Source organism: Juglans regia, chromosome 3, assembly GCF_001411555.2.
Source record: "Juglans regia cultivar Chandler chromosome 3, Walnut 2.0, whole genome shotgun sequence".
Classification (NCBI taxonomy): domain Eukaryota; kingdom Viridiplantae; phylum Streptophyta; class Magnoliopsida; order Fagales; family Juglandaceae; genus Juglans; species Juglans regia.
Genome location: NC_049903.1, coordinates 1061685 through 1075004, shown reverse-complemented (window position 1 = coordinate 1075004; position 13320 = coordinate 1061685). Strand labels below are relative to the sequence as shown.

The 13320-nt window shown below is 36.3% G+C and overlaps 1 protein-coding gene across 6 annotated transcripts; it reads left to right on the top strand.

Annotated features, from left to right (window-relative positions):
* Positions 1-498: 498 nt before the first annotated feature.
* LOC108983424 lies at positions 499-13189 on the top strand. Of its 6 annotated transcripts, XM_018955045.2 has the most exons (17): positions 510-1004; positions 1100-1226; positions 1360-1406; positions 2035-2140; positions 2370-3205; positions 3925-4056; positions 4881-4953; positions 5318-5357; positions 5428-5500; positions 5804-5869; positions 6577-6593; positions 6863-6935; positions 7065-7142; positions 7219-7391; positions 11813-11859; positions 12310-12562; positions 12649-13189. In XM_018955045.2, the coding sequence occupies exons 1-17, from the start codon at positions 643-645 to the stop codon at positions 12999-13001; spliced, it is 2856 nt and encodes a 951-aa protein (XP_018810590.2). In that variant the 5' UTR covers positions 510-642; the 3' UTR covers positions 13002-13189. The 6 variants fall into 6 exon arrangements, with proteins under 6 accessions (XP_035544454.1, XP_035544453.1, XP_035544456.1 ...); XM_035688561.1 differs by lacking the exons at positions 11813-11859; positions 12310-12562; positions 12649-13189 and adding an exon at positions 8372-9610 and having other exon boundaries at positions 499-1004; positions 1139-1226; XM_035688560.1 differs by lacking the exons at positions 11813-11859; positions 12310-12562; positions 12649-13189 and adding an exon at positions 8372-9609 and having other exon boundaries at positions 499-1004.
* Positions 13190-13320: the final 131 nt, after the last annotated feature.

Below are 13320 nucleotides of genomic sequence, written 5' to 3'. Positions count from 1 at the left end.
TATGTAACGAGAGGCAGAGTACTTTTCCCTTTTGGCTTGTCGTTGCAATTCATGTACTTGAGATTCATTTATATCAATTTATTTGGTGTCTATTGAACACTTATAAAAAAGTCAGTTTTGATTGATCCTTTTTTTTTTGGTGTATTTTTTGTGAATTGGCATCAATATGCGTATAATTGCATATTGTAAAAAATTTAATGAGCTTCTGATTTAGGGTTTATTTTGTTGTTACATCTTTTTTTTGTTTTTAATATCAGATTTTATATTCTTATAACATATTTTTCTATAACAATTTTTTTTTATAGCACATTTTTTATGGCAACAGATTTTTTACATGAGAGTAGTTTTTTTATGATAGAATTTTTTTATAATAGATGATTAAAATTAGAAAATTAGACCGAAACCCATAAAATTAAAAGTATTTGATTAGAAAGATAACCGATACTTAATCAATTTTTAAAAATTCAAAATCGATCCATATCAATTCGATACTAAATTTTATCTAAAACCGTACCACACCCACTGTAGGTTCCCCGAGAGCCTGAGGGGGTGGATAGGTCTAGGGTTTGGAACACAAACCAGCATCCATTGCCCCAAAAAAAAGTTCCCGAGAAGTAGAAAGCAGAAACGCAAGAAAAATAAATGGATCAACCAAACGAGGACCAAGAGGAACCTCCAATTGCAGAGCTATTGGGCGTGAAGAAGAAGAAGAATAAGAATACAACGGTGGTTTCTTCGCCGAGGACGAGAACAACAACCGGAGTAAAAGCGAAGAAGAAGAAGGAGGGTGGTCCCGCTGCAGTGGACTCCGCAGCACAGTATCCTACAGGCTCCACGGAGGATTGCTGCAATGCCCCTAAGGTTACAGTTTTGAAGTTCGATAATTCGGTGGAGAATCACTTCAGAGCCATCGACACGATTTCTCAGCTCTGTGGAGAGCCTGAAGACGGTGCTCTTGAAGAACAAGAAATTCAGCAACTGTCCTCCTCAATCACTTTCTTAAGGTAAAAAAGTTGTAGTCATGGCTACATGATATATCTTTATCCATATGCAAGTGCCTATAAATGTTCACATGTCAATTAGAATTGCATCTCTGCAGAGAATGGAAGTATTTTAATTACGAACCAAAAATCGTCAGGTTCGCTTCTGCAGTAGGAAGCATTGATGGGAAAGATGTTGTTAGCGGAATAGAGTTGCCTCAACTATCTTCTGCAGCTGTTCCTAAGGTACAGTAAAACAAGTTCCTTTTTCTTTTCTTGTAATACAAATGTCTACTAATATTCGTGAATTTAATTGTAGGAGTTGTTAATAATATTGAACATTGGCAATTCATATGATCTTTCGACTTATACTTTGTAGAATGAGGAACCTTCTGGGGGTGCTGCTACACATGCAGAATCATCCGGGTACTTTCATGGGACTTGGCTCGGGACAATATCGATTTTACAATTATAAGCACATGAGTATCCCCCTGTTTTTATAATTTTAATAGACGTGTAACTAATTTACTACGTATTCAATAGATTTTGTATGATTGTCCTTGATATTATGTTGCTTTTCTTATCAAAAAAAAAAAAAAATATTATGTTGCTTTTGCTTGATGCTTGATGCTTGTTTCTTTCCTTCATCATGCATTAGTGTTTCACACAGTTACGGGGCTTTCTCAATTGTAGTTGTAGTTGGATTGGTTCCTTTTCTTATATACATAAAACTTTGGGTTTTGATTTCCTGTAGTAAGTTGAAAGAGTTTCTTTTGTTACAATACCTCGTTCTTTCATCTGTGTTAAGTGCTAATTGCTATTGAATATGGTAATCTAAGGACATTTTATTTCACAAAATCTAACTAAGTAGAATGATGGAACTTGTAACTTTTCTTATGTTTTAGCTGATAATGTTATTGTTGGTTTTCTGGCATTTTTGCAATTTTTATATCTAAAAGAAGTTCTTTACTTGCTGGTGCAATGCCATACTGCTATCTACAGTGACTATGTAATCAAGCATTGATATGTCTATTTGCAAAATGTCTCTCATCAGATCTGGCTGCAGCAAAGACTTTGTTATTCATGTTGGAGGGCATGTTTGGGCTTTGGATTGGTGTCCTAGAGTTCATGAAAGGCCCGAGTGTCCTATCAAATGTGAGGTACTTGTATTATTTTCTTCTTGTCCTTTTGTGTTTGTGTAAATGTTATATTTATGATGATTTTTGGGGGTTACTTATATATATACACATATGTATGTATATATGAATAATTCTTTGGGGGTTGCACTTCTGTGCTTGTGTGTAGAAAATTTGTGACAATTTAATGGGTTATTGACTTAATCAGTTTTATATGACTGCTTTCTTTTCTTTTCTTTTTCTTGCTTTCTAGTTTATAGCTGTTGCTGCTCATCCTCCTGGATCTTCATATCACAAGATAGGCGCCCCTCTTACTGGTAGAGGTGTCGTTCAGATATGGGGTCTCCTAAATGTCAGCATGAATGAGGATGAGGTGCCACCTCCAGCAGAAAAGCCAAAACAGGGGCCTAAAAATGGTAGGGACATGAAGGACAAATTGACTGTATCAAAGAGGCCCAGAGGGAGACCTAGAAAGAAGCCAGTAGAAGACAATGTGGCAATAACAACTCAAAAGAGGCCCAGAGGAAGACCTAGAAAGAATCTGATAGAAAAACCTCCTGATAATTTGGATTGCAGTGAGCAGTATGTTCAAGCCCTTGCTGTTCAATTCCCAGAAGATTCATCAGATTTTCTTGCCATAGATGGGGTTCTTGGGGACACTCAAGAACATGCTATACAAGAAGACAGCGGTAAAAAACAAAAAAGCTATAAGCAAGCTGCATCTAAGTGTAACCCAGCACTTGAAACTCCTCTGAAGTGCAGAAGATTGAAAAATAAGAAAAGGACACGGAGTTGCAGTGATAATACAAGTCCACTGTTGTTGGAACTAATTGAAGACATGGGATCTTCTGTTGTGAATCAAATGCAAGCGGAACCTGCAGCAAGTGTTAATTTCTCACACAATGGTTCCTTGGAAATTAGCTCTGCTGGTTGCTTGATTCCAAATGATGTTGCTTTGCCAAGAGTTGTATTTTGTCTAGCTCACAATGGGAAGGTTGCATGGGATACTAAATGGCGGCCTTCCAATGAATGCTATTCTATTAAGATGGGTTATCTTGCTGTCTTGTTGGGGAATGGATCTCTGGAAGTGTAAGACATCTACTTCAGTGGTCTCATCTTGCTGTTCTCTTAAATATTCTTTCTCCACTTGTTTTTCTCCACTTGCTGTTCTCTTACTTAACGGTGAGAAATAAGGATAAGAATCTGAGTACCAGGGGGGGGATAGAGAAAGAGAAGAGATCAAGAAACTCCTGATAACTAAAGCTCGAGAGACTTCTTTCTTCACTTCTCTTGTCTATATATATCAAGCCTCTTCATACAGGGATTTTCTATTTCTTCTTATGTTCTATTAAGGGAGCATTCATAATCAACATTTAATTGATGATCTTTGTTAATATGTTGGGATGATAAATTATGGGGATGAAGGATATATATCTTAGCGTTGACAATCATATTAACATTTCAAAAATGGGGATGAAGGATGCATATATTAGCATTGACGATCATATTTACATTTTAAAAATTTGTATGCACACATGCTCACAGACATATACATACCAAGTTTTCAATCAGAAGATGTCAACGGGTAAAAGAGACAAGTTGGGTATTAAACTTGGATATTAAACTACATTACATGATAAAATTGGTGTATTAGAACCATTTGAACTTATAAATTTCATATTGAACAGTATCCATTATCTGATTCCTGTCCACATATCACATCATTTTTCCTGCATTAATTGCGTTGGTTTTGTTTTTTCAAATGTAACTGGAATCTTGTTATGCCAACATCATATGTATCGATCCAGGTGGGAGGTCCCTCTTCCTCGTACCGTGAAAGTTATATATTCTTCAGACCATCCGGAGGGCACTGATCCTCGTTTTGTGAAATTGGAGCCTGTATTCAGATGCTCAATGTTGAAAGGTGGCGGCACGCAGAGGTAGTGCCGTTTCTCCTTTATTCATAAATAATTTGGAAGTTCACTGGAACAAACAAAGTGTTCTCTTTGCCATAAAGATCAGGCTTTACTAGTGGATATATTTTTGGTTACAAAACAGTTTGTTATATTGTGATAAGAGGTCCATAGCTTGTTGCAGTCGCTGGTTATAATTTTCAAACACATGGTAAAGGCTGTCCAAAAGAATTTAAAAATATACTTCCTCCCATAGTCTCCACTGCTAGCGTGTTCTTAAGTAAAAGATTTAAAAATAGTGTTCTGTTTGGCATGGTATAACACCAGTATTGGTACAAGACACATCTTTAGCATTGCAGCTGTAGGACATGTTCCCTACAGCTGCAGCTGTTTGGGTGAAAGGATGAAAGAAGAATAAAGGAGTTGAAGAACATGCACACACTTGTCTCTTTATTTTACATCTAGAAATCTGACCTGTCTAACAAGTATGCTAACGCCTGCCCCCTTTAGCATGTAGTGGCTATTTTGTATGTTATATAATGGCTCTGCTTTTGCTGATTGTTTAATTGATAGATTTCAGATCTTCCCAAACATAAGATCTTCTGTATAGTATTGAATGCAGACTGAGATGCATGACTTTCAACAAGCTTTTCTCAAGGATTTTGCTGGGGATCATTGTCTCCACCTGTAATTATGGATGGCTTAGAATTTAGCTGGAAATATTTAACTAATGTGGATTTTGATGAGTCCCCATAACTATTCGCTACAGAATGCTCTTTGCTGACCTCGTTATATGGTTTACTTTGTCTTATTGAAGGCTAACATATACTCCATCCTTATCTGTTATGTAGCATCCCTCTGACAGTGGAGTGGTCGGCTTCAACCCCTCATGATCTCATTCTTGCTGGATGCCATGATGGAACAGTAATATTTTCCTCTTTATTTATTTATTTATTATTAATGTGCTGTAGTTTTTTCTGCTTTGCCTCAAATTACCTCCTCCAAATACTTATTTTCCTGTTCTTGCTTAATTAAGGCTTTCTATGTGTGTGTGTGTTTGTGTGTGTGTGTGTGTGTTTGTGTGTGTGTGTGTGCGTGCACCCGCGTGTTAGGATTTGTACTTTAGACATTTTTAGTTTAGCATGGTTGTCATTTATCACTGTTGACTAAATTAATGTTAGGTTTTTCAGCTTCATTTCATTCATTGTCTAGTTTGCAAGATCCTGCTACTTTTTGACATTGAATTCATTTGTGGTATCAGAACTAAAGAAGTTTAACATACGTTCAGGTTGCTTTATGGAAGTTTTCTGTAAGCAGTTCATCTAAAGGTAATGGGAAATATCTAAACGCAATATACATCACTTCAGTAAACTCCATTCACCCCTTGTTGCTCTGCAGATACGAGGCCATTGCTTTGCTTCAGTGCAGACACAGTTCCTATAAGAGCACTCGCCTGGGCTCCAGTTGAAAGGTAAGTGGTACCAGAAGATTGGTATTCATAAATTATTGTCATTTTAAAATAATCAACCTTATTATTCTCTTACTTGTAAATATAAATTTTAAATTCATAATGTTGAGTCAAACCCGCTGCAAAACCATCAACCATGTAAAAATAAAAACCTTGTTATTCTCTTTTGTGCAAATGTTCAATGTTGATGGTGATGCTATTTTGGAGCGGAAGGAATAACTATACATTCATTGGTTTGATGTTAGTCTAAATGTGACTGTTGTTTTGCTTGATGAAGAAAATGTATCTTACTGTTATGATTATCAGTGATCTAGAGAGTGCAAATGTTATACTTACTGCTGGACATGGAGGCCTAAAGTTTTGGGACTTACGGTAAGTTTGATGGCATCTTTTGTTTGCATTATTTTTGTTTAGATTCTCATCAAGATGCTTTCACTGATTTAAAATTTGATGGTTTTCTTGCACACACATTTCCTTTCTTCTGACGTAAAAGATGTCTGGGATTTGATTTATCTCAATAATTTCTCATGAATGTTACTCATAAAAAAATGCTTGGGAATGGTAGAACTTTGCAGTATTTTTGTTTAGATTCTCATCAAGATGCTTTCACTGATTTAAAATTTGATGGTTTTCGTGCGCACACATTTCCTTTCTTCTGAAATAAAAGATGTTTGGGATTTGATTTATCTCAATAATTGCTCATGAATGTTACTCAAAAAAATGCTTGGGAATGGTAGAACATCTGACTAAAGAGAACTTTACAATTTTTATAGGTTAATCATGATATACTTGTCTGGTCTCTGTCCAGTCTGTAAAAAGCCCCATTGCAGCATACTGAGAAATGAAACTTGACTTACCCGAGAGAAAGAGAGAGAGAGAGAGAGAGATGATAGTTCACTAATTCTCTAACTGACAAGAGTTGAGGTTTTACCTAAACATAAAACAGGACAGTATAGTTTAGACAAACTGTATGTAATTCAAAATCTGTTCAAAATTTGGTTATATTTCTTTTTAGAATTGATGCTTTTGGTTCTGTAGCTCGATGGTTTGCCAAATATTACCTCAACTTTTACTTCCAGGTTCAAAGTTCTAATCAGTTACGAAGCTTGGCTCTTTGAGTTAAATTTGCTCATTCTAGCCTCCTTACTGGAGATTGTGATTACTCTAAAGATGAGTTTTTCCAATCTTTATCTGTTTTTTCGGTATTAACACCTCATTTCAACTTAAAAATTGGATGTTAAAATTTTTTTCTCAACTTCCATTTAGTTCTGGCTGTGTAAATTTCATTTATGGTATATTTTTTCATGCATTGTGTGTGAGATGACTTTAAGAAGAGAGTGCTAAGATTGTGAGTTTGTTCACTAGAAGCATCAAAGGATGGGTATCTCAACATGTATGTGCAGCATGGAGAGAGAAATAATCATGATCGATATTATTGGTATAAAAAATTTACTGTTTAGAACTCTGTATATGGCTCTGCCTATTCTTTGATCAATAAAATTTGTTTACTTATAAAAAATATATATATTATTGGTATAATTGCATGCCATACTGAAATTTTCTGCAGGGATCCATTCCGGCCTTTGTGGGACCTCCATCCTGTGCCAAGGATCATATATAGTCTGGATTGGCTGCCAGATCCAAGGTAGTGTATAGTTAAGGCAATAGGAATAAGGTTACCCCCCGCCTGTTACTTTTCACATTCATTCTTCCTTTTTTAGATGTGTTATTCTATCCTTCGATGATGGAACAATGAGAACCCTCAGCTTGCTTAAGGCAGCGTATGATGTTCCTGTCACTGGAAAGCCCTTTGGTGGGACGAAACAACAAGGATTGCACAGTTATTACTGTTCATCGTTTGCTATCTGGAGTGTTCAAGTGTCAAGACTAACAGGTATCTCTCATACACTATCGTGTGTTTTTTGTATTTAGTGACCATGTTTCAGTTCACAGGAAAAGTGCACTTAGTTGCTTTTATCGTTCTCTAAAATACAGTTATGGGAATAGATTGGAAACCAAGTTTTCACGCTCAAAACAAAACTAAATCAGCCTTTCCTTTCCAATATTCCGAATGATATCCTGGATCTATTTTCATTTTCCAGGGTTGCTAATTTTTTGTGGCATCTTTAATTTATGCAAGCATTTGGTATTAAAAAAAAAATGTCGTCAAATATTTAAAAGTAGAGTAATGCTTGATCTAAACAGAAGTTTTACACGAACAAGTTTACAAACTGACATAGTTTGATGTAACATGTCAAATTTACTTTACCATAAAAAGTGCTTTATAATCTGACATATCACATTAAGGCTTTGTTTGGTTCGAAACTCACCCCATCGAATCTCAACTCATCTCATCTCATCTTTACTACTTTCCAAAATTTTCACACAAAATATAATAAACAATTAAACTTTTTTAAATCCCAAAATAATAATAATATTCTAACAATATTTTATTCATCTTATCTAAAACCATCTCAACTCATCTCTGAATCCAAACGAGGCCTAAGCCACATCAGTTTGTAAACTTCTTTATGTAAGGTATTTGTATAGACCTAGTACTTCCCTTAAAGGTAATGTAGTATGATCGGAGTCTACAAACAATATAAATATTAGATTTTAGATTTTAGATCCAAGAAGTCATTTCTAGTATTTCTCGGGTTCTACACCGTATTGAGTGTGTCCCTAACATTATTCATCAATTGATTGAAACTATAAAATATATAAGTATATGGGAAGGGGTTATTGAGAGAATAGAGAAACGATTGGCAGGGTGGAAACGGTTGTATTTATCGAAGGGAGGGCGGCTCACTTTGATCAATAGCACTTTATCCAATCTACCAACTTATTTCTTATCATTATTCCCGTTGCCGGTAGGGGTGGCGCATCGTATCGAGAAATTATTCCGGGAGTTCTTGTGGGGTGGTCTGGGGGAAGAAACTAAATTCCATCTTGCTAGTTGGAACAAAGTTTGCTCTCCAGTTTCGGGTGGTGGTTTAGGTGTGCGCAATTTGAGAACTTTCAATAAAGCGCTTTTGGGAAAATGGTTATGGAGGTATCAAGAAGAAGGGGAGTCATTATGGAAGGAAGTGGTAGTTTCGAGACATGGAGGTGCTTGGGGGGGATGGTGCACTAATGAAGTAAGGGGGGGGTATGGTGTGGGTCTATGGAGATATATAAGGGGGGGATGGCAGTGCTTTGAAAATAATGTTAGATTTGTAGTTGGTCAGGGCACTCGCATCAAGTTTTGGCAGAATGTTTGGTGTGGAGAGCGTTCTTTGGAGAGAGCCTTTCCAGCTCTATACAATATTGCGATTAATAGGGAGGCTTCTATAGCAGATCTATGTGTGATTGCCCAAGACTCTTTTCAGTGGAACATTTTATTCACTCGGGCTAATCATGATTGGGAGCTGTCTATTGTTTCAGAATTTTTTAGCATGATATATTCCTCAGAAAGATTAACGACACAAGATGATAGGCTACAATGGAGGGGCAAAGACAGTAAGAAGTTCTCAGTCAAGACATACTATAAAATTCTGGTATCACAAGGTAATGAATATTTTCCGTGGAAAAGTATTTGGAAGTCACGCGTACCTTCCAAAGTGGCTTTTTTTGTGTGGACTGCGGCACTTGGGAAAATTCTAACCACGGATAATTTAAGAAAGAGGGGACTCATAGTAACGGACTGGTGTTATTTGTGCAAAAAAAATGGAGAATCAGTGGACCATCTATTATTGCATTGTGAGGTGACGAGAGAGTTGTGGAATGGAATATTTCGTAGGGTAGATGTCGCATGGGTTATGCCGGCAAAGGTGGTGGACTTGCTTGCTTGTTGGAAGGGTCTAAAAGGCAGTACACAAGTAGCTGCAGCTTGGAAGATGATCCCGCTGTGCATTATGTGGTGTATTTGGTTGGAAAGGAACGCACGCTGCTTTGAAGATAGGGAGCGATCGATGGAGGAGCTTCAGAATTTTTTTCTACACACTTTACTATTATGGTTTTCAGCCATTGTTCTTAATGGAAACAGTGTACATGAGTTCCTAGCTCAAATTTAGTTTTTGAAGAATGTATTTAGGTGTTTTCTATTGTATACTCCCTGTGTACATAGGCCTTGCCTATCTTCATTCATATTAATGAAAATTCACTTTTTACTGATCAAAAAAAATATAAATTTTTATTTTTCATGTAAAATGGCTTATGCATATTTCCACATGGTTCTCCTTTTGGCAAAGTTATTTTGGTACTAAGGTCTTTTGTGTATTAGGTTGCATTTGGATGTTAAATTGAGTTCATCTGAGTTGAGTTTTTTTATGAATAATAGTGAGTTGAGTAGTAAAGAGAATTATGTGGGACCCATCTAAACTGAGTTTAAAGTGTATTTGAATGGTAAGATGAGTTTAGTACTTTTTATAGGAAATTGAAAAAGGTTGTGGGTTCCACGTATTAAGATGCTTTAAGTTGAAAAATGTTGTGGGTCCTATGTGTAAGAAGGTTTTGAATTAGGATGAGTTTAGTAATTTAAGAGTTAAGCATTTGGATGTTAGACTCGGCTTAAAATTAGACTGAACTCAGTTGAGTTTAGTAACCAAGTGAAGCCTTAATGTAAAATTAAAATTTCTTTGATCAGTGGGATAGGATTTTACAGTATAATCTAGTTATGCATACAACTTTGAACTAGTTCAATTGAAATCAAGGCTCAAAAAATCAGAATCAGGTTCAGAATTGGTTGTGATTGATTCTATAAATTGTCGGGCGATTCATAACAATTTTGAATCGGTTATTTCAATGTTGCTAAAAAAGTATTAAAAGTCATATATAATGCAATTCAAGCACTTAGTATCGTGTATAAGAGAGGATAAAGTATAAATTCATTGATTAGTTTCAATAAAAATATTATATGAATCCAAATAATTTTAATAAACATGTAATTTATGTATTTCACCTCAATTGTTGACATATTTTTGTCTCATATGTGAAGAATATAAAACCATTAAGTTATAAGTACATGGCAAATGTAGTATTTTATGCACAAGCACAAATTTAATACAAAATACATCTCTTTACTACTCAAGTACACAGGATGTATACAAATGAGAACAGCTACTTACAAGCTAAAGCAGAATACAAACTAAAGCAAAACATTACAATCGTTCCCATTTCTTACAAGATTCTTCCCCCAAAAGCTTAAAGTACCAAGGAAAAACTCCCTAAATTCCCCTATAGAACGTTCACAATTATTAAAACACCTCCCGTTCCTTTCTAACCATAAACACCAAAGTAAGCACAGGGGGATCATCTTCATCACCGCAGTGTTGTTACTTCTCCCCTCAATACCTGGCCAGCATGCAAAGAAATCCACCACATGCATAGGCATCACCCAGAAAATGCCAACCTTTGCAAAAATCTCATTCCACAACGATGTTGCCACCTCACAATGAAGGAAAAGATGATCAATAGATTCACCATCCTTCTTACACAAACACCATTCAGCCACCCGAAAACCTCTCTTCCTCAAGTTCCCAAGAGACACCAGCCAGCAGAAGAAAGCAACCTTACTAGGCACCTTGGCTCTCCAAATACATTTCCACTGATAATCTTTGACCCCATGACTGGTTAATGCCTTGTAAAAAGAACTCAAAAGAAAATCTGGCATTAACTGTTTGCACCCACAGAAAATCCTCCCTGTTCTGATCAAGCTTCATCTCATATAATCTCCCTAATAATTCTGAAACTTCACATACTTCCTAATCCTGCACATCTCTAGTAAATTCCACAATCCAGCAAATCATATTGTTTGAAAAGTGATAGGAATCAGCCACTGCAGCCCCGTTATCTCTAGCAATCCTGAAGAGATTAGGGAAAACAACCTTAAGAGGTGAATCCCCATACCAACTAAAGAAAATAAAGAACACATGTTTTATCTTTCAATTTTTCTGCGAGTCTTAATGAATACATTGATGAAGAAGTTAATATATGTTTAGTTCTACATATTCAAAAAAAAAAAGTTCTACATATTTTTATACAAGAAATTTTAAAAAAATCTCAATCTCAGTTGTTAGACAACATAAAAATAAACAGTTTTGAATCTGTTGGAATTGGCTGAAATCAGTCTAAAATCGGCTAGAATCGGCCTAAATCAGTCAATTGAAGCAGTTTAGTGAATGATTCAAAAAGTTCACTAGAATTGTTTCGGTTTCTGACCTATTCAATTTGAATCGGCTTAATTGGCCTGAATTGAACCCTTTTTTCGAGCCTTGGTTGAACCTAATTTCTGGTCTCAAGTTTCCACCAATGGTTAAATTTCTATTTTAATCTTAGGTATGGTTGCATATTGCAGTGCAGATGGTACTGTTCTCCGTTTTCAGGTGAGTTTAGTTCCATTACAGATCTCACTTGCTAATATTTTTCATCCCATCTTTTCTTTTCTTTTTTGCCCTTTTGTATGCTTAATTGTATTCCATTTTTTGAAGATCTTTTCACTTTTAAGTACCATCCTTTTATGAGATTTGGTTTGGACATTGTAGGATAGGTGGCCAACAAATAATTTTTCGTGCCCAGTGATTAGCATATGATGTTACATTTGTTTTATATTTTAGGCCAACTGATTTTTCTTGGTTATCATTCGTAATGAAGTGTTGAGACATCCATGGAATATATTGGTAAAATCAAGTTAGAAGGTCCAACAATTTCTGATCAATCTGATAATCCAAATCAACATTTGTTTTTAGTTGGAGTGATGTGATATATAATAATTGGATGCCGTTCAAAGCTGCTGATGAGCTTTCTCTAAATGTGAGTGCTATGTTTATAATCAGCTTACAACCAAAGCAGTGGACAAAGATCATTCACGAAATCGGACACCGCATTTTCTCTGTGGGTCACTGACAGAAGAGGAATCGGCTATAACAATCAATACTCCAGTACCAAATTCCCTGTTCCCATTGAAGAAGTCACTTAACAAAAGTGGGGACACTCCAGTATCCATGCGGGAGTTTTCATTGGAGCCACGAGTGAAAACAGCAAGTGATAAGGTGGCAAACGGTCCTAGTACAGATGCTCAGACTTTAGGTAAGTTTTGGCAATTACAGTACCACGTGCATTTTGTAATTCTTTGTCTGCTAAGATTTACCACCAAATTGTCAATCTTGTTGCAGCCCTTTGTTATGGCGATGACCCAAGTACAGAATCTGGAACCGTGGAAGCCTTGAGGCATCCCAAGAGCAGAAAGAGACCAAAGAAGAGTAACAGTGGGAAAATTCCAGAAGATGGCCAAGCCTTGGTATGCAGAGATGAAGAGCCACCAAAAGCGCAGGGGAAAGAACATGTAAAAGTGGAAGCTCGGGCAATTGAAGCTTTCCCTCCAAAAATTGTAGCAGTGCATAGGGTGAGATGGAACATGAACAAGGGTAGTGAGAGATGGCTGTGCTATGGTGGAGCGGCTGGAGTTGTACGTTGTCAGGAGATTGTTTTGTCAGACGTTGATAAGAAATTGGCCATGAAGAGATGAGATGGGTCCCTTATCTGTCCGTAACTCGCTCTGTAATGTAAATCCCTTACTCTATACCATGTTGGTTGCTTCCATGCTCTTTCAAGTGGCGTGGACGAGCGATAGGTGTGCATCTAAAGGTATTAGTTACTGTAATTAGTAGGAAGTACTGTCACAAGCATAGTGGAGAAAGTTGTGTTCCTCCACTATTATTGTTGTCGTTAATGGTATTATTAAGGTAGACAAATAAAATAATAATTTAGAAAGAGCCTTTCCCTGCACCAATTGAAGATGAGGAAACAGGCTGTTCGCTTGGTATGTTATTTGAATTTTTTCTCTT

Bases quoted from the DNA above. Each gene is read 5' to 3' on its own strand.
- LOC108983424 (XM_035688560.1), top strand. From the start codon at position 643: ATGGATCAACCAAACGAGGACCAAGAGGAACCTCCAATTGCAGAGCTA. The intron at 7,143-7,218 runs GTAGTGTATAGT...TTCCTTTTTTAG, and splicing joins GATTGGCTGCCAGATCCAAG to ATGTGTTATTCTATCCTTCG. The intron at 7,392-8,371 runs GTATCTCTCATA...CGTTGCCGGTAG, and splicing joins TCAAGTGTCAAGACTAACAG to GGGTGGCGCATCGTATCGAG.